The sequence below is a fragment of the Ochlerotatus camptorhynchus genome, unplaced genomic scaffold (genome assembly GCF_037179485.1).
Source record: "Ochlerotatus camptorhynchus isolate MF236.1 unplaced genomic scaffold, CSIRO-AGI_Acam_v1.1 ptg000052l, whole genome shotgun sequence".
Taxonomy (NCBI): domain Eukaryota; kingdom Metazoa; phylum Arthropoda; class Insecta; order Diptera; family Culicidae; genus Ochlerotatus; species Ochlerotatus camptorhynchus.
The window spans coordinates 1,251,437-1,272,205 of record NW_027040542.1 but is presented as its reverse complement, the minus strand read 5'-3'; the positions used below and the strand labels follow the sequence as shown (position 1 = coordinate 1,272,205).

Below are 20,769 nucleotides of genomic sequence, written 5' to 3'. Positions count from 1 at the left end.
TCTACGGAAGTCGGGAGACACCCTAAAGGGGGAAGCCAGAAGAAACTTCCAAATGAAGTTTGTGTAGAATTGATGAAATTTGAGCCATATTTGGATTTTTGGCAAGCAAATGAATAGGATCGTTCCGTTTCTCGTACATTCTCCCATGCAACATTTAAAATGCTCCCGCAAATCGAGATTATAACCAAATTCGTTCAAATTTTGTGCAGTTTACAACGAAACCTCACCCTCAAGCACCTCGACAATGTACCCGTCTAACCTCGGGTAAGCCGTGGGTATTCGGCCCAACTCCTACTAGCATAGAAATAACTATGAACAATGAATTATCGGCTCCATAAAGCTGACGCGATTGAGCCTTCTAAATAAACGAAAAAGAAAGGAAAAAGCAAAATTTTGCACCTCAGTACGCATTGAAAGAGCAGTGGGGAACAGGGTGTTGTAAAGTTGACCCACCCTAACGGACACAGGAGTGGTGTCAATGAGCTACAGAGAGACGAAGCAGATCGTACAATATTGTTGTATTAGTAAACCAAAAATTCAACGCAACTAATTGCTTGTATCGTACAGGGATTTTACTCACACAACTTAAGCGATTGCTTCACCTCGGTAATCCACCTCATTGGGGTGGTGTACCGTGGGCAATATTGTCAATCCGGCAATAGCAGGTGTGCTTCGCCAACCTGTCTGTCCACCACGGAGGTGCGGCACAAACAGCGTCTGACTGGCATCCAGCGACTGAGAAATCCAGAACAACATGTGAAAAGGGCATACAAGCTTTTTGTAAACAAACCTTCTTATGCCCTTTTCTCGCCACCCATATGACACCAACGCAAACCTTTAACATCACCGGGTAGGGGGCACTTTACCCTTTCCGATGATATTGCTGGTTTGCTTGGGCGACCCTCGGTTGGTGAGAAAAGGGCTTACAAAGGTTTGTTTGCAAAAAGCTTGTATGCCCTTTTCACATGTTGTTCTGGAAATACTCTTCCCCGGAAGCTACACCTAAGATGGTAGCCTCAATACGGGGATAGGAGATTTTAGGTCAATCACCTACTGTCTTCGAAACTTATAAATTGTTACAGAAACCAACAGAGAACGATTACGAACAGTTCATATGGAAACAGAAATAAATTTAGAAGACATCTTTTAGGAACAAAAATTCAATTGTTGTGTTCAAATCCGTTCGAAAAAGAGGACTTAAATTAGATTAAAAAAAAAACCGAAAGTTGAAAATTTATTAACTTAAGTGTCCTCTGTAGAATTGGTCATGATGGCAGTACCAATAAATTAAACCCCGGTTGGCTGTCGGACTGTTCCAGAATATAACAACTCTTCAGACCTGCTGACCGATAAACATCATATTGCGACTGATCGATAAAACATATTGTCAAACTTCAAGTACTTACAGAGACTGCAACATGCCGGCATGCGGATCGACTTCTGCCTTCATGTCTGTGTCTTCGGTGGTTTGCTGCCGAAAGAATTTGAGCTGTTCCGCATACTCCGTGTAGATTCGCTGCCATTTGGGTTGGGTTTTCAGCTGGTTCAAAATTTCCTCCAGCAACGTGTGCTTGGAGATGCCCAGGATGGACGATTCGGATCCGTCTTCCATCCGGAATGGTGATCCAAGCAGACTATCCAAAACCTGCCGGATCTTATCCTCCGTCCCATGCTGAGCAAGCTGGAAGCCCAGCATTAGATACCAGTGTTTCATTTCCGGCGGAGAATTGATCATTTCGGCTATCTTTATCTGGTTTTCTACAAACGCGAGCATTGCCGAGTTCTGCCAGGCGGTATTAGGGCTGCAAGATACAAAGTTTAAGTTTGGAATATCCATTTAAATAAGAGCAAAGTGATTTACTTTTCCAGAAAACTCCGGGCATTGATTGGTTGAAAGTTGGAGAACGATTGAACCGTGCTCAATGGGAATGCTTTAATGTTTCGAACCGTGGAACCGATTTTGGTGGTCATCAACCCATGGCGCATTATCGGATCCGATGAGCTGGTCATGAGCCAGCTTTCCAGTTTTTTGCAGTAGGAAAACGAAGATCCATTCGATAAGATAATGAATGGGATTCCATGGTCCGACACGTGCAGCAGTGTAGCGTAACCTGGAATAGAACAATATCCGAATTATTCTTTAAAACACTTGCTTTTTAACTGCGTGATCACTTACCCGACCCCATAATATCCTGACAGCTGCCATTCAGGAAGATCGTCTGTTCATCCAGATCCCATATTCGCAACGTACAATTTTCCGTTAGCACGGCACCCAGTCGACAATCATGGCTCTGAAAAACGAGTACCAATATTGATTAGCGGCCCATTCTTTCCATTGAGAACAATTCCTTCGATACTTACAAACGTACAATGAACTACCGGACTAGTCAAACTCATCACCGGCAGCACTGGCGATCCTGTGTGGATGTCAAAAAATCGGATACTGCCATCTATGCTGCAAAGCAAGACGTACTTCCTGGCAACAGAAAAGCTGACAACCGGCGATCCAATGACCGTTTCCCAAACCTTTTTATCCGGTCGGGGAAGGGTCAACAGATTGGTCACTACTTTACCCAGTGGTCCATAGCCGGTCTTCACTGCCCCGTTACTGACCTGGACTCGGTATTCTCCGATGGCTCTTACTGGATTTCCCTTGATGGGCACTGCTTTGCCGGAAAGCACAGGCTGATGACTACCCTCTGGACGTTTCGCTGGGCTTTTCGTGCTAGTATCAACGTCTGGAATTGATTCTGTCCGCCCCGGGGGCTCGGGTGCTGAGCATTTCTTCAGTCGACTGTCAAGTTTGGCAGTTTGGGCCGTAAGATTTTCGATGTCAATTTCGCTTACGTTCTTGACACCGGTAGGCACGGGTTGTTGTTCGACAGAGATGATGTTGCTTTTGCTGGCGGCGCTGCTACTGGAAAATGTACCACTTCCGGAGGCCGGGACATCCACGTCGTCATTAAGTGGAACAAACATCGGCGTAATCCGTCGTTTACCGTCAGCAGTCTTCGTTTCAATTTGCTTTAAGATTGGTCGCTGGGTTTCTTGACTAGTTGACGATTGCATAGCTACTGGGGGCTGGGCGGATGAGATTATTTTAGTGGCATTTTGCGATGACTGAGGTATTAATGTTGGTGCGGTTAATTTGCATTGAGATACATTCAACAATTCGGCATTTTCTATAATCGAATCCTTGCCAGATTGACCATTCAAATCAAAGGCGGTAATATCCTTTCCATACATTCGCTGGTACAAACTGTTTCGATCATCTTCCGATAGTGGAGTTCCAAGTTCTTCAGTACTAAATTGAAGACAAGCTACGTGTCCGTCGCCACTACAAGCCAGCAGGATATAGCCGTTATGGCTCCAACTAAGATCCAAGATCGAATCCTGAAAGAGATCGTGAATCACCACTAGTGGCCGCTGCAAAGCAGTCAGCCAAACCGATATACTCTTGTCTCGTGATCCAACGGCCAAACAACAATACTGCTGAGATTTGTTCGTTTTTGGTACCATCCTTTTCAGAATCGCATTATGAAACCTTACGCAAGTGACCGCTTTCCTGTGCCCTACGAAATCCTTATCGCACTTCCATCCTTCGCGCTCGATTATTTGTGCCGTCGGCCCTCCACCATTCATGGCATGTGCCGACACCAAGTACTGACCATCCGGAGACCATGATAATCTCAAAATATGAGTCGTACCTCCACATTCCTCAAATGGTTCCGTAATCGTTTTAAACAGCGTGAAATCCGAAGTCTTCCAAATCTTCAACGTTTTATCATCGCTCTGCGATGCAACAAACTTTCCGACCGGATCCCACGCTACTCCTTTCACCAGCCCTGTGTGACTTTTCATTACCTGAAGGATTGCCGGAAATTCCTTAGCATCCCAAATGATGACCGTATTGTCCACGCTACTGCTGGCAATGTACTGATCCTGCGGTGACCACGACAGATCTAGCACATCTCCTGCATGTCCCCGTAGGGTAGCAATACACCTCCAATGCTCCACCGTCTTTCCACATCCAAACGAACTTCCTCCTCCGGCACTCTTTTTCCAAATCATTATCAGCTTATCATCCGCACATGATGCCAGCATTGTGCCACTACCGCTCCATCGGACACAGTTCACACAAGCTAGATGGTTGTCCATTTGGCACAGAATCCGCGGAACATTTTTATCCTTCTCTGCTTCCTCGCTGATCACCGGTGCCATATTCCAAATCACGACCCGGCCGGAATCATTTCCCTGACCTCCGGTGGCAAATTTCTCGCCACCCGGGTGGATGTCAATCGAAAAAATAGCCTTTTCTGAAATTAACAAATAGGTAAGATCACGATTGCAAAATATTTCCACTTATCCCATTACCATCGTGGTGAACCCAAGCTGGCTGCAGAATCTTCATGATGAATTGGGTCCAGATTTCTAACTGACTTTTCTAAAGAATTTCATACAATTTTCCACATAGCTTTAGCGGAAATTGTACCTTAACTCACCATTTCACGATTTTCACTACTTTTGGTTAATATTTTAAGTGATTAGTTGCTAAATTAGTGCAAAAATTACAATCGACGAGACCAAAACATGATCCTAAAGCGATGCGAATCAAAAACAATGTGGTGACAGGTATGACAAAATAAATTTGTCGTCTCTTTCGTTCTTCTGGTTGATGGAGTGTGACGTCAAACTCTATCATATATTTAAACAACACGAGAACGAAAGAGATGACAAACTCACATTGCCCTACCTGTTTCCACACATTGAATCAAAAGCCGAAAAGCGCCATAAACACAATTGGTGCTATCGGTCTGCGTTACGCAAAGCGAGGACGTTATTACAATTGTGGTGCCCATTGGTTTTGCGTTTACGTTAATAAAACAAACATTTTTTAATGGGCCAAAGGGTCTCAGAATGTTGTGAAATATTGCCCACAGTTTATGCACACTAAAAAAAATATCACTTGTTAACCTTCTCGTATAAACGCGAACCATAACTTGACCTTACCGAAAATGGTCAAAATTGTTTATTATCCCCGCTAAACTTTTACTGAAATGGTAATGGAACTTTATATGAACGTTTGTGTCATGAAGTTTTAACCTTATGTATAATGTTTTTTGGAAGTTCTTCTTCTTTCCTTTATTTAACGTCGGTCTCTGTTCCGCAATCTATTGCCAATCACCTACGGACATCGATTGCCATCCATTGACGGCAATCGAATATGCAGGAAGGCAGCTTTCACACCTGCGTAGGATATCGCACCCATTCAAACACACATGAGCCGGGACCAACGGCTTTACTTCCCTTAAGATTTTTATGCCTCAGAAAAATCCCGCCAACCTCGGCTGGGATTAAACCCAGACTCATTGGAGTAAAAATGCAGTCACGCTTACCACTACACCGGAAAAAAGTTATGAATATTACATCCAAACTGCTGCAAGCAGGTCAATCCATCGGTTGGGTAATATAACGTTGTACGATGTACATCGATTTTGCGAACAAAATTACATCCATTGATGTAATATTGTATCTGCTTTTTGCTATTACATCATTATTTCATACATCAGCTTGAATTACATTGATCGATATTACATTTTTTTTTTGCTGTTTACACCAGCGGCGCTGCTTTTTATTTTTGAAGTGAACCTTACAAATAATGGGTTTAAGGTTCTACAAAGGGTCAATAATTTGTTTACTTCTTCTTTTTGAAATATTATTCGATCATCATTTTCTAAAGGTATGGGTAAAATTTATTGGAAGTGCATGTCCCCACGCCAAAACTGCTCATGTTTCATAAATATCAACTGGTATGGTGAGGAAAATTTAACCATCTCTTTTCTTCCTTCATTTCAATACAACAGCAAATGTGATGTCACATTATCTAGTGCATAAGAATCTAGCAGACAAAACGTTCACACTGCCAGACTTCGCTGTATGCAAGTTTGTTTACACCCCTGAGCGGGAAAGCGAATACCAGGCTACGTGCACTGCTGCCATCAACCCTGTTAGTGTTGAAATCAATCTTCTGTGGCTTTTTAAATTGGAGCGGTAAAATGCCTAGAATGGTCGTTTTTGTTTTATTTACTCAGTTTCTAATATTTATTCACCATTAAATACATCCACTCATCTATATTAATGAGTCTAACTTCACAATTGCTTGTTTTAATAAACTTAAATCCATTGCTAAAGGCAATACATCTGGCAACGCTTTTTCAATGATACTTTTACGATTGCTGGCAAAGCAGTAAGTGGTTTTCTTGGTGTTCAATTTTGTACACCAAGAGTTTTGAGTAGCAGTTATTTTGGATTTTGTGTATTCGATTGTGTGTTATTGTGCTAACAAGTAAGAACACAAGTAAGTAAATACAGTGAATATGTTTTACCCAGGAAGTTTTCGTTCTAAAATCATGAAATACAAGTGTTAAATTGTTGTATTAATAATATGAGAATGAATGTGTAAACCAATGATGATGATTGAAGAATATTTCAAAACGAAGACGAATACAAATTTAATTACCCTTTGTAGAACCTTAAGATCCATTACCATTCAAAATAGATGTTTTCTCCATATATTTTCGAAGAGAGGACTATATTAGAACTTTTTTACCTATGGTTTAAGAACTTTAATGGTAATGTTTATGGTAGACAGTAAGGTCCATGAATGGTTTTGTACTCGGTCAACTTTACGCGGAATATATCGTGAATTGGTAATCAGTAATATAAAGGCAACCAATTCACGATATATTCCACATAAAGTTGATCGATGTTACAAAACCATCTATAGACCTTACCAACTACCATAACCATTACAATTAAAGTTCTTGAATCGTTGATAAAATGGTTCCAATATGATTCCTTTCCCAAAAATGTATGGAGAAATCAAGATTTATGATATGGTAATGGTTCTTAACAACCCATTATTTGAAAGGTTCACTTCCAAAAAACCATAATACATAAGGTTTAAACTTTATCACAAAAACGTCTATGTTAAGTTCCATAACCATTTCAGTTACAGTTTAGCATGGGTTATAAACAATTGTTAACCATTTTTGGGAAGTTCAAGTAATGGTTCCCATTTATGCGGGTGCTCAACTTTTTGGCTCAGCTCTGGTACTCTCTTCGGTCTCAAGCTAATCGATGCACCGCTCGAAACATAAGAAAATCTAAGAAAATCCAAGAATATCTGTCATACTTTCATAGCGATTCAAAACAAACATAGTGTAGTACTAGAATTTCAACTATAATGGGGTATGTTAATCGATTGGCTTGGGACCAATCGGCTAGTCAAGCAGTGGGCCAATTGAAAACCGTTAGTTTCATATTGATTGTTGGTACTACTCCACTTTTATGCATCGAGTGAGTGAATTTAAAATCGTTAGCTATAACCTGTTTCGATGGATGCATCTATTAGCTTGGGACCGAAGAGTCCCAAGCTAATCGATAACACTGCTAATAATAGCTTATTAAAAAACACCCACGAAAACCCATTAATGGGTATAAAAATATCAATTTCCGCTAAAAGTGCTCCTCCTTATTTAATGGGTGAACTATGGTTTACTCATTAATGGGTAAATGGGATGTCTGTCAATAAATGGGTGTTTTTTTTACCCATTTTCTTAAATTGTGTTTACCGTAAAATGGGAAAAAAACATTTTTTTTTTCAAATGTAGGACGCAGGTGCTTGGTTATTTGTCCTCGTGGATACACAAAAAAAAATCTAATATTTAAATTGAAAATAAATGCAGGTGTTCCGATCATTTATTGCAAGAAATATTATAATACCATATTTGATAAAACTGTTGACTTATCCGTAAGCCTCTTCAACGTTTCGGAATCTAACCTTTTCCGGAGATCGTCCATCTTAGCTAAAAAAAAAGCTGCGGATGTATGTGCCGGCGCCGGTGGTGAGAACCAATGGGTCTGAGTTCAATCCCAGCCGAGGTCGGTGGGATTTTTCTGAGGCATAAAAATCTCTGGTCACGTCTTCCTTCGGAAGGGAAGTAAAACCGTTGGTCCCGGCCCATGTGTGTTGAATGGGTGTGATATCCTACGCAGGTGTGGAAGCTGCCTTCCTGCACATTCGATTGCCGTCAATGGATGGCAATCGATGTCCGTCAGTGATTGGCACTAGATTGCGGAACAGAGACCGACGTTAAATAAAGGAAAGAAGGAGTAACTGTATGCATTCCCAATGAGTCGGTGCCGGAAATGAGACGATAAAATTTCGAAGTGTTTTTTCACCCATTAGTGTGTAAATATATACCCATTATGCAATCGTGAACTGATTCTTCAAATGTGTTTTTTTTTTCACCAGTTTTATGGTTTCCAAATTCCCTAATTTTTTTAGAGCTGCATACACGATATTAATATTTTTTTACCCATTAATGGGTTTTCAAGATACACCGTGTAAGTATAGTATCTATACTCAAAATTATAAGAAAACGTCACAAAACGTAACGCCTGCACGTCAAGTCAGGTGCTGTTTTGACCACTTGCTGTCCCGTTTACCCCAAGTCATATGACATTCAGCTGAGTACGGATTTTCATTGGTTGACTGTTCGAGATCCTCATCGGGAAATAGTATCGGAAAATCAGCTCCTCTCGGTTGAATTTGCGTATTATTTGCTAAATTTCCGGTTCCATCGTACCTCCTAAAGCAACCCGTTGCCATGTCCGACGTCCAGGATCTAATGTCGTCCCTGCCGGACGATAAAATCGGTAAGTTAAAAGTTGGATGACGTTGGGTTTTGTTTTGTTTTCCACTTAATGGGATAGGGATCGAAGGAAAATCGATACTTTTGGGCAAATTTTCCAAAATCCTAGATTTGAGCAACAATCTGGTTTATGGAAAAGAAAATACATGGAGAACGAGTAGAAATAGATTAAAGGCCCATCAAATTGGGATGAAAAATGTTATCTAAGAAATTTGAATCACGTGACGTTTTTGTGTTTTTTCGTAGACATGATCGCTGCCACCAGCGTTCTGCAGCAGCAGGCAGGCGACATCCGTATGAACAAGCCGAACTGGTCGTCCTACAAGCAGTCCCAGATGATCTCTCAGGAGGACTATGCTTGCGTCAGCAGTCTGGATAAGGATAAGAAATCCCAGGCTCAATACTTGCAGGAAAATCCAGGACAAAGCGCCAAGACGTTCCTGAACCTGCTGTCGCACGTTTCGAAGGATCAGACAATCCAGTACATTCTGGTGATGATTGATGACCTCCTGCAGGAGGACCGTACTCGAGTTCAACTGTTCCACGACTATGCCAACAAGCGCAAGGAAAGCGTATGGGCTCCGTTCTTGAATCTGTTGAACCGTCAGGATGGTTTCATTGTGAACATGGCCTCGCGCGTCGTGGGTAAGCTGGCTTGCTGGAGTCAGGAACTGATGCCCAAGTCAGATTTGCACTTCTACCTACAGTGGCTGAAGGATCAACTAACCGTGGCTGTGAGTATTGTTTTCTTTTTAGAAAAAGGCTTGCTCAATTGCTTTGGTATGACTAATATAAATATAAATGTACAGCTGCTTTACGAAAATTTCTTGAATTAGGCGAATGCTGTGATGAGTGTGATGTTCCTGTTTTTTCCTGTCGTGTGTCAAGCTAAGATTTCCAAAGCTTCCGCTACTAACTCTTTTGTGAATGAATTTAGATTTTCTGAGCTTAGCGTTCACAGATTGAGAATTAGTGTTAACGGCGTGATTTTAACATAACTCTGACCGTGTTTCTGAGTTTGTTTGAAAGTAGAACTCTTGATAAATTTGTACAAATTTCCCCCGAGTAGGCTCAAAAACTTTTGAAAGAACTCGAAGAAGCTGAGAAGAAGCGCGCCGATGAAGCAGCAGCGGCGCATCAACACGTACATGGACATCACGCTCATCAGAGTGGGGCAGCAAGTGGTGGTGGTGGTGATCAGCATCACCATCACCATCTTCTGCACTTCCATTTGCCTCATCATGAGCACCATCACCATAAGCAGATAGAGGAAAAGTACCGCGAGATAACGAGTGCTATAGATGAGCCACGCCAACGTGTAGAAGGCGAAGAACCGAACGTCTCCCTTACGGTAGTCCTTTAAGACCCCCCCTAAATCACCCATCAGAAGACCATCTTATAGCTGGCAGCTCGCGAAGTCTTCCTCTTTTTCATGTACAGATTTGAGTCAGTTTGCGATGTCAAAATTTTCCCATTTTATTCGTACTCCCTCTAACAAAGCTTTTATCGGACAAATATCATAAGCGTTCTAACTCTGTTTCATCGATGTTGTAAAGAGAGGTGAACGAGATTTCATTGACAATCATTGGACTGCTTTCGAATCATTTTATACGATAAGGATTGTGGCTACGCTCAAAGTATAATACTGTGCATTTTTTTTTTTTGGCTGATCAGAATAACGAGTACATCCAATCAGTGGCCCGCTGTCTGCAGATGATGCTGCGCGTTGATGAATACCGTTTCGCGTTCGTCACCGTCGATGGAATCAGTACGTTGATTAGCATTCTATCGTCCCGCGTCAACTTCCAGGTGCGTACTTGAAGTGGCTTGAGATCTCAGTTTTTGATTAATAATCCGCATCATTTGACTACAGGTTCAATATCAATTGGTATTCTGCTTGTGGGTGTTGACATTCAATCCGTTGCTGGCGGAGAAGATGAACAAGTTCAACGTCATCCCCATCTTGGCCGATATCCTGAGCGATAGTGCCAAGGAGAAGGTCACCCGCATCATTTTGGCCGTGTTCCGAAACATGATCGAGAAGCCCGACGATGCGCAGGTTGCCAAGGAACATTGCATCGCTATGGTGCAGTGCAAGGTCATGAAGCAACTGCAGATTCTGGAGCAGCGTCGGTTCGACGATGAAGACATCAGTGCCGATCTGGAGTTCCTCATTGAGAAGCTGCAGAACTCGGTGCATGATCTAAGCTCGTTTGACGAATACTCCACGGAAATCAAGAGTGCCCGCTTGGAGTGGTCTCCGGTGCACAAGTCGGCCAAATTCTGGCGTGAGAATGCTCAGCGTCTGAACGAGAAGAACTACGAGTTGCTCCGTATTCTCGTCCATCTGCTGGAAACCTCCAAGGACCCCCTGGTGCTGTCCGTTGCTAGCTACGATATCGGAGAATATGTCCGCCACTACCCAAGGGGAAAGCAGTAAGTTGGATTCATTTTAAGGAAAAGCCCTGAACCTACATAATAATTTTAATTATTTCAGCGTCATCGAGCAACTGGGTGGAAAGCAGCTTGTCATGCAATTGCTGGGCCATGACGACCCAAATGTTCGCTACGAAGCCTTGCTTGCCGTTCAGAAACTGATGGTCCACAACTGGTACGGCATTTCATCAAGCTTCATTCAATTTCAAGATATTAATTCGTTTCTTTCTCGCATAAAAATTGCAGGGAGTACCTTGGCAAGCAGTTGGAGAAGGAAAGCGAGAAGGCTCCCCAATCCGGATCAACAATCAGCGGAAAGGCTTAAGAAGCTGGGCTTGTTATGTTTGTTCTTCTGTTTAGCTTTCTTGTTAGCAATTTTGGAAAATTATATTCGGCCCCAATTTGTTTTGGCCCATCAGTTTGCATACGAAGGTATTACATTCCTTTTTAGTTCTTGTTTTGGTTTGATTTGAAAACATATTATGGATTCACGGCAGAACGTGTGCCGATTTGGTAATACTTTGATTGTATATAATCTGATTAACATCGCTACAATACCCTGTTAGCAAATCACCTAGAAGAGTGTTTAAACTTTCAGCTTCGGCTGTATATTGAAAAATGTGTATTTCTAAGAATGATGTATTATTGATCAAACATGTTAGCATAAGCTTTAGTCTGGTGGCAGGTGTAGTTTTAGCGTCCTTTATGAGTAGAAACAGCAACAACAAAACTACGCCCTATTCTGGACACATATTAGTATGAACGTAAGACATCGTATTCAGCGTAATAAAGTACCGTCGTACAATATTGTGCGTATTTGGCAATGATTTTTTTATTGAAAGATTAATCCATTTGACGACATCGCTCCGAAAATGAATAAACATGGTTGTACTGTACTCTTGTACGTACCTCGGAGCATCTTGACCGACGAAGGGGAGAAAACTGCAACAGAACTGGTGGTGACAAAACAAATATAGGTACCTGCACAATTGCTTTCCAACTGATTTGAGCACTTCGAACAATTTATTCAAGTTTCGATGACCAACATCTTGGCATGATCCGCCAAGGACTCGGCACATAACTCTCGTCAACTCCGAGGCACAATCATTGCAGAATAAAGAAGGATGAAATCCATCGCATATCAGCAGAGCGCTGACACCATGCTTTCCACATAGGGAAAAGTGGGGTAAGCTGAACATATGGGGCAAGACGAGCATCGTCTCTAAACCACCGACAAATCTAACCACATCTTTTGACAATTAAATTAGTAAAATGTATGTAAAGCTCTGCTTTAGTATGTTCTCATTGTATATTGTTGTTTTACATCAAGAGGCTGGATGAAGCCCCAATGATGTTAACCTTATCAACTATAGTAAAAAAATACATTCAAGCATGGTCATAACATAAAAAAACATTAAAAACATATGTCTTATAGTCGGTTACTCCTGCCGGCGAAAAACAGAAGAAAACTTTCGACGAAGCGCATCACGGGAGAGATGAAAGTCGAAACAGATGCAACTCTGTTGAATGTTCTCTGCAGTCCGCAAATTGCACCGTATGCTCCATAATTTGTGCGACGTAGAGGCAGTCTTAGCATAAGGTTATTACAAAGCGGTCGGGGTTGAACATTCAGGTCAATTTGCCTCATGATAGCCTCGCAATCAGTCCTTCCTTGCAGGATATCGGCCACGATTAGGGCTCTGCTTGTGTCTCTTCTAGACGGTTCTAGGTCGATAAGTTGACAACGGCTTTCGTAACTGGGTAATCGAAACGGATCATTCCAAGGCAATCTACGCAACGCAAAACGAAGAAAGCGACGTTGAACAGATTCAACTCTCTCGGTACCGTTGTTGTAGTTTGGGTTCCAAACCGCTGAACAATACTCAAGCGTCGATCGAACAAGCGAACAATAGAGAGATTTTAGACAGTAGATATCAGTGAAGTTTTTAGCTATCCTAAAAATGAACCCTAAAGTTCTTGACGCCTTATCAACAACATATACAATGTGTTGCTTGAATGAAAGCTGTGGATCCAAGATCACACCCAAGTCTTTCACCTGATTGACGCGTTCGATTGTCGAGCCAAGCAGGTTATAGCTAAATATTATCGGTTGTTGTCAGTCCGCATCGTGCTCTCTTGCCGTGCGGATCTATTTGCTTTTTGCTGAAGGAAGTGTTACTACTACCTAAAGCTACAACAAATTTAAACAGAATCAGAAATCAACCTGTAAAAATTTTCTACCTTGTTCAACTCTTATTCCTCTTCGATCCTTGTTTGGACCCTACCCGAGGTAATCCTTCTTGGATATCGATTTGGAAAATTCTTATAGTAATCTGCTTGGAAGTCGATTTGGATAAAAATTTACTGCCGCCATGGCGCCTAAACGCAAAAGAAAGGGGCAAACTCTTGACCCCCCTTCTGATGAAATTAATTTGAGTAATCAATTTGATTTGCTCACGGATGATGAGAATGATCCATCATCCAAGAAAAATTCTAGTAAACTTTCCCGGCTTAATGCCAAGAAGGAAAAGATTCCCCCTATTGTGATAACCACTACCGATTTCCATGCTCTTCGCATGGAACTTTTGAATTTCGTGAAAGTTAAGTTTTCACTACAAATTGGACGTCGGGGTGAATGCCGTGTATTGGCTGAAACCTTGGACGGATTTAAATGTCTTCTCAAGTATCTTACTGAGAAGAAGCACAATTTTTTTACTTACGACACCAAAACTGAACGTGTATTCAAGGTTGTCATGAAAGGACTGCCCAGTGGTGAATCCCTGGATCAGATCAAAGATGAACTGGCAAAATTACTTGGAGTTGTGCCACTCCAAGTAATCAAAATGAAAATGAAATCCCGTCCTGGCGATTCGCGCAACGGGATTTCTAATGATTTTTATTTAGTTCACTTCAAGTCTAGTGAACTAAACAACCTTAAGGCCTTAGAAAAAGCTAGCCTTATGCTCCATGTCCGAGTGAAGTGGGAACACTTCAGGAAGACTGGAGGAAATTTCCAAAACCTCACCCAGTGCCGTAAGTGCCAGGGATGGGGTCACGGAACTAAAAATTGCTACATGCCAGCTAAATGCATGAATTGTGGTGATTCCTCTCACGCAAAGGACGACTGTCCTGTGAAGGAAGATCCTAAGAAATTTAAATGTTCAAATTGTGGTGAAAACCACAAATCCAATTTTTGGTAATGTAAGACTCGCAAAGCGATCCTACAATCTCGTTCTAACCGACAGGAAGGGAACGCCCCACGTTTCCGACCAGGTATAAATTCCTCTGCTGTTAACAACGGTCAGCGAGGAACAAATTCTACATTCGTACCCGTAGGTACAAATATCTCCCCTGCTTCAAATGTTTCATCTGTACCTACTCCCCTCGCTGCTAACAATGTTCAGCGAGTTAATGGAGCTACCTATGCTGCTATTGCAGCGGGTAGAAATCAAAATACTAACCAACGTTCTAACGGAAATTTTGACAATTTTGACTTAGGAAGCATTACTGCCCCCAAAATGGAATTTTTACAGAATTCATTAATTGACATGATTTCTGATATGCTTAAATCTAACTCCATGTTTGATGCTATTCAAACTGGAGTAACATTTGCAAATAATATTGTCATGACTTTAAAATTCAGTAATGGATTTTAAAGCATTAAATATTGTAAATTGGAATGCTTGATCTCTTAAAGATAATGAAGACGAGCTATTTAACTTTTTGAGAGTTCATAACGTGCATATTGCCGTTATAACTGAAACGTTCCTTAAACCTGACCATAAGGTTAAGAAGGACGCAAATTACTTGATTTATAGAAATGATCGTCTTGATGGACCCTGTGGTGGCGTTGCCATCATTATTCATAGACGAATCAAACATAAAATTCTTTCTTCATTTGAAACCAAAGTTTTTGAAACTTTGGGAGTTTCTGTTGAAACAAAATTTGGACAACTTACGTTTATAGCTGCCTATTTGCCATTCCAATGCGTAGGCCGGAAAAAGAATTTTCTCAAGGGTGACCTCCAGAAACTTACCCGTCATAGGTCTAAATTCTTCATTATTGGTGATTTTAATGCAAAACACCGCTCATGGAATAATGCTCAAAACAATTCCAATGGTAATATTCTGTTTGATGATTGTTCTGCAGGTTATTACACTATTCAATATCCAAACAGCCCAACATGCTTTTCTTCTGCAAGAAATCCCTCCACTATTGATTTGGTCTTAACTGATTCATGTCAACTTTGTAGCCAATTGGTTACCCATGCTGACTTCGGTTCTGATCACCTTCCAGTAACTTTTGAAATATCCCAAGAAATAATTTGTAATCCCAACAGCTCTACTTTCAATTACCATAGAGCTGATTGGGAGCAGTATCGAACATTTATGGAATATAACTTCGATCCAAACATTCCTTTGCAAACCAAAGATGAAATTAGTTATGCTCTTGAATCTCTGACTACTTCTATATTTGAAGCAAGAGCTGCCTCAGTACCAAAATGTGAGGTTAAATTCGATTCAATTATAATAGACGATGATCTTCAGCTCTTGATCCGTCTTAAAAATGTCCGTAGGAGACAATATCAAAGAACACACGATCCTGCCATGAAAGTTATCTGGCGGGATTTGCAAAAACAAATTAAAAAGCGATTCTCTGCCCTGAGGAACAAAACTTTTGAAAATAATATTTCTAAATTAGACCCGAGTTCCAAACCCTTTTGGAAACTCACAAAAATTTTGAAAAAACCTCAAAAGCCTATTCCAGCGCTTAAAGAAGGTGGTAAAATTTTGATCACAAATTTGGAAAAAGCTCAGAAACTTGCTAAGCAATTCGAGAGTTCCCATAATTTCAGTTTGGGTCTTACTAGTCCTATTGAGAATCAGGTTGCTCGGGATTTTCTGAATATTTTCTCTCGGGAAAATATTTTTGATGATTCCTGGGGGACTGATTTGGACGAAGTAAGGTCTATAACTAAAAAATTTCAAAATATGAAGGCTCCAGGTGATGATGGAATTTTCTATATCCTCATCAAAAAACTCCCAGAGAGTACCTTGTCTTTCTTGGTAAAATTATTTAACAGATGTTTCCATTTGGCATACTTTCCTGATAAATGGAAAAATGCAAAAGTTGTTCCAATTTTGAAGCCGGATAAAAATCCAGCTGAAGCTTCTAGCTACCGTCCAATAAGTTTGCTTTCTTCAATAAGTAAACTTTTTGAAAAGATAATTTTGAATAGAATGATGCTTCACATCAATACGAACTCAATTTTTGCAGATGAGAGTTAAGAGTTAACAATTTAATTCGTTCAAACAAATCTGAAGGCCACTCAACTGGAGTTGCTCTTCTAGACATAGAAAAAGCATTCGACAGTGTTTGGCATGAAGGTTTGATTGCTAAATTGAAAAAGTTTAATTTTCCACTTTATATTATGAAATTAGTTCAAAATTATTTAACTGACAGAACTCTTCAAGTAAATTATCAAAATTCCAAATCTGATCGACTACCTGTTAGGGCAGGAGTTCCTCAGGGTAGCATTCTTGGGCCTATATTGTATAACATTTTCACTTCGGACCTCCCTGATTTGCCTCAGGGTTGCCACAAATCTTTGTTCGCTGATGACACAGGCATTTCCGCTAAAGGAAGAAGTCTTCGTGTTATTTGCAGCAGACTGCAGAAAAGTTTAGATATTTTCTCTTCTTATTTACAAAAATGGAAGATTTCTCCCAACGCTTCCAAAACTCAACTTATAATATTTCCACATAAGCCCAGGGCTTCCTTTTTGAAACCTAGTAGTAGTCACATAGTCACTATGAACGGAGTTCCAATTTCCTGGTCAAAACAAGTGAAATATCTTGGATTAATACTTGACCAAAAATTAACTTTTAAAGATCACATTGAGGGCATTCAAGCCAAATGTAACAAATATATAAAATGTTTGTATCCTCTTATAAACAGGAAATCCAAACTTTGCCTGACGAATAAGCTTCTAATATTTAAACAAGTTTTTAGACCGGCCATGCTTTACGCTGTGCCAATATGGTCTAGTTGCTGCACTACCAGGAAAAAAGCACTTCAAAGGATTCAGAACAAAATTCTGAAAATGATTTTGAAGTTGCCTCCCTGGTACAGTACAACCGAAGTACATAGAATTTCGAATGTTGAGACTTTAGCACAAATGTCCAACAAAATAATTAATAATTTCAGGCAAAAATCGTTGCAATCCTCAATTGCAACGATTAATTCCCTTTATACTTAGATAAGATTTAGTTTTAGTTTTTAGTTTTAAGATATCAATTGTTATACTGACATGCAGGTTAAAAAACCTGTTTAAAATACTGAATTGCCAAGACATGAACAATGTAAAAACACTTAGATATATATCATAACAATTAAGGCTGGTACGTTACTGCAGTAACTGGAGCACCTAGGTTAAAATGAAATGTAATTTATTTTAAATTTGGAACAAATAGAGTTAAAAAAAAAAAAAAAAAAATCGGTTGTTGTTTTCGAACGTAATAGCGGAGCATTTGGCTGGGTTTACTACCATTCTGTTTAACCTGCACCAACTAGTGAATACATTCAGCTGACGTTGAAGAAAGTGACAGTCAGCAATGGAGCAGATTCGTAGGAAGATTTTGAGGTCATCTGCATATGATAACTGAGGAGCTTCGATGACCAGAAACACGTCGTTGAAGTACTTTCATTTTCATTTTCATTTTGCAGCGTTTGGTGGGGCAATGGGAGCGCAAGTCAATCCAAAGCCAAGGATAAAGGACGGGTAATGGCTGAATAGTCTATGCGGACCACTTGAACGCCATGGGAAAAGGAAGGGATTGAAGAGGCCGGTTATTGGGGGGTTTTGAGGAAATGACACATAGTGATACTAAATGTAAAGAAACCGAAAATCCATCTCCCACTGATTCATCCTTTCACATATATTTTTTTCAAATTGATATTTTTAATCAAAATAAACAGACAATACATGAAAATGCTAGTTGCGAGTTGCTTTAAAGGCTAGTTGCCAGTTGCTTTAAAGGCCAGTTGCCTCGCTAAGCGGACCCTCCGCATCCTAACTCTTCTGTCTACTAGGCTGTCTAAATTTTCTTATTTAAGTTCGTTTGATGATTATGATATCTCTAGTCTAATTTAATAAATAATTGAAATCTCTAATCTACCTACCATGCTTTATTAAGTACCTGTACTTGTGAATGTAATCTAAAATTTAACGTGTTTCAAGCTGTTTTTGACTTTGACCTATATTTAATATATATTAGTTCGTCCCAGGTGACACCTTCAAGTGACTTAAATGCTTCACTTTGAAGTTAGTTTCCTAGCTGATTTTTAAATTACATAGGGTATATGCTTCAACTACGGTCACACGTTTCCACTATGTCGCACCACAAAAATAGGTATGGTTATGTCACAATAGAAGCACGCCACAGTGGAAATCCCCAGCCATAGTTCAAACACTTATCCCAAATCAAAATGAAGCACATATAAGATTAGTTGCAATACCATGTACAAAAATGGTGTTTAACATTGTTCCCTGAGTAATGCCTCAATGAAAACAACAACGAAAGCTTGTCACGCAAGTAGAAGGAGCACTGTTGTGCACTTTCTGAAATATTTCAAAAGTATAATTCCCTCCCAAATAAATCTATCTGCGTAAAAATAAATAAAATAAGAGTGATTTGCGGCAAAACCCGCCAGTATCGCACCCAACATCAGTGCCTATACGTAAGCGTACTACAACGCGGCTTTCAAATAAAGGAGTAACAAGTGTGATACTATCACTTCAGGCTAGAACTTTGGTTCTCTTATGCAATGGTACATCAGAGAGGGGAAGCTCAGTAGTCCTCATCGCATGCTCATGACGCTATTCTGTCACGGCATGAGCCAACGATGCCGGACCTAAACCAACCGTCTCCAACGCTCCACTATGAAGCATAAGATTAGGCCCGCCCACCAACGTCCAGGTTAAAAAAACTAGCCAAGGGGAGGGAGAAACACGTCGTTGAAGTACTATATAAAAATTAACGGTCCCATGTGGCGAATAGCTTCGAAACGGCACTTAACGATGTAATTCCTCGATAGTTATCCACAGCTCGTTTCCTTCCTTTTTTGTGGACGGTAAACATGTGCGCAAATTTCCAGCAAGATGGAAATATGCCACTGGAGAGAGACATTCGGAACAGGCGAAGAAGCGGAATTAACAAACTAGCAATATGTCTGATCAAATATACAGATGAAACTCCATCAGGTCCAGGATTGAAGGATGACTTGAGCAGAGTCGCGGCCTTAGAAATCATCTCAGCATTAACATCATGCTGCGTTCTGCAAAATAAGTGTTTTGCATTTAATGGGGGTTGGTAATTTAAGGTGGTGTTGACAAAACTGGGAAAAATTAATGTTAATGAACTTTTTTCTTATTGAGCATTGGTTACCTGTACAATACAATAATTTTACTCTTGTTTAATATTGGTCTAAGGTGCACATGTAAATTTTGTTTGAAGACTTATGAAAATCTGATCAAAGACGATGTCCCCTTCCTTGAAATTTTTCACTATGCCTTATTATATCTATCCCCATTACTATTATAAATCTGCCAGCAACGTTTACCGAACGTTTCCTATGGCTTCACCCTCCCCACTAACAAACTTCCAAACTCCTGTGACACTTATAAGAGGTCGGAGGATTCGAAAGGACCAATCTTTAGTAAGTGTCCAACTAACAATCCTTCCCATCCCCAGCAGTTGCAAGGACGTGGCCTCGATTGTTTGAGATAGTGCTACTTCCATCTAAGAGGCCGAGATCAATCCCAAATTTCGGTCATCACGGTAACGGACGGAGGTATCAATACTCAAACAATGGTCTAGGACATGTACCACTTACGAATTTGTGCAACTTGCTTTAGTGCGAATGCGAATACGAATGAATGCGGCAAGACAGAACCAATAAGGGTTATGTCACGGATACAGTTGTATGACAAACTATAAGGCTGAGGCTTATTTGTATAATAAATCTCATGCTCATCCATGGTCATACTTGTTTAGTTTATGTATAGTGCTCATAATTATTAAAAAAATAAAAATGCTTATAATGTATCTGTTATGCTTTCCGCTAACTTACCTTTCTTTCCTGGTCCAACGTCTTTTAGTGAGATTTCACCTGTACAATGTTACGCCAACTAATTCGGAAATTTCAATGTGAATTAACCCTACGACAAACTTCATGAATAAATGACTACAAAGCCTAATGGTCACCTAAGGCTGAAAATCCCTTAAAAGTTGATCAATCAATAAATCAAAGAGAAATTCCGAGGAGAGCTGCAATCCTAATAAAAATAACCATAAAAGAGAGCTTAACGACGTGTTCGGGGTATCATCCAAACCCATCCGGGACACAGTTCGTTTATGGTATTTGTTTATTATTTTTTTAAACTTTATTTTTGAGATTTTTAGCCGTAGGCTAGTTTATCTCGTCCATGTAAGGTGGAGCCTCAGAAGGAGGACCCCCAACAGAGTAGTTTTTTACGGTGTTTACTTCAACCGAAAATTGGTTCCTGGCTCGATCGTACATTTACACAACATATTAAAGAGACAACATTAAAAT

At 40.3% G+C, this 20,769-nt stretch overlaps 2 protein-coding genes across 3 annotated transcripts; one reads left to right on the top strand and one right to left on the bottom strand.

Annotated features, from left to right (window-relative positions):
- Positions 1 to 1,377: 1,377 nt before the first annotated feature.
- Positions 1,378 to 4,591, bottom strand: LOC135717199 (protein HIRA homolog). The gene is made up of 5 exons (XM_065239166.1): positions 4,375 to 4,591; positions 2,362 to 4,316; positions 2,177 to 2,291; positions 1,862 to 2,111; positions 1,378 to 1,802 (listed from the first exon to the last, which is right to left on the bottom strand). The coding sequence occupies exons 1-5, from the start codon at positions 4,409 to 4,411 to the stop codon at positions 1,403 to 1,405; spliced, it is 2,757 nt and encodes a 918-aa protein (XP_065095238.1). The 5' UTR covers positions 4,412 to 4,591; the 3' UTR covers positions 1,378 to 1,402.
- A 3,893-nt stretch (positions 4,592 to 8,484) lies between these two features.
- VhaSFD (V-type proton ATPase subunit VhaSFD) lies at positions 8,485 to 11,969 on the top strand. Of its 2 annotated transcripts, XM_065239165.1 has the most exons (7): positions 8,485 to 8,721; positions 8,964 to 9,451; positions 9,787 to 10,068; positions 10,392 to 10,526; positions 10,591 to 11,153; positions 11,215 to 11,328; positions 11,400 to 11,969. In XM_065239165.1, the coding sequence occupies exons 1-7, from the start codon at positions 8,673 to 8,675 to the stop codon at positions 11,476 to 11,478; spliced, it is 1,710 nt and encodes a 569-aa protein (XP_065095237.1). In that variant the 5' UTR covers positions 8,485 to 8,672; the 3' UTR covers positions 11,479 to 11,969. The 2 variants fall into 2 exon arrangements, with proteins under 2 accessions (XP_065095237.1, XP_065095236.1); XM_065239164.1 differs by lacking the exon at positions 9,787 to 10,068 and having other exon boundaries at positions 8,489 to 8,721.
- Positions 11,970 to 20,769: the final 8,800 nt, after the last annotated feature.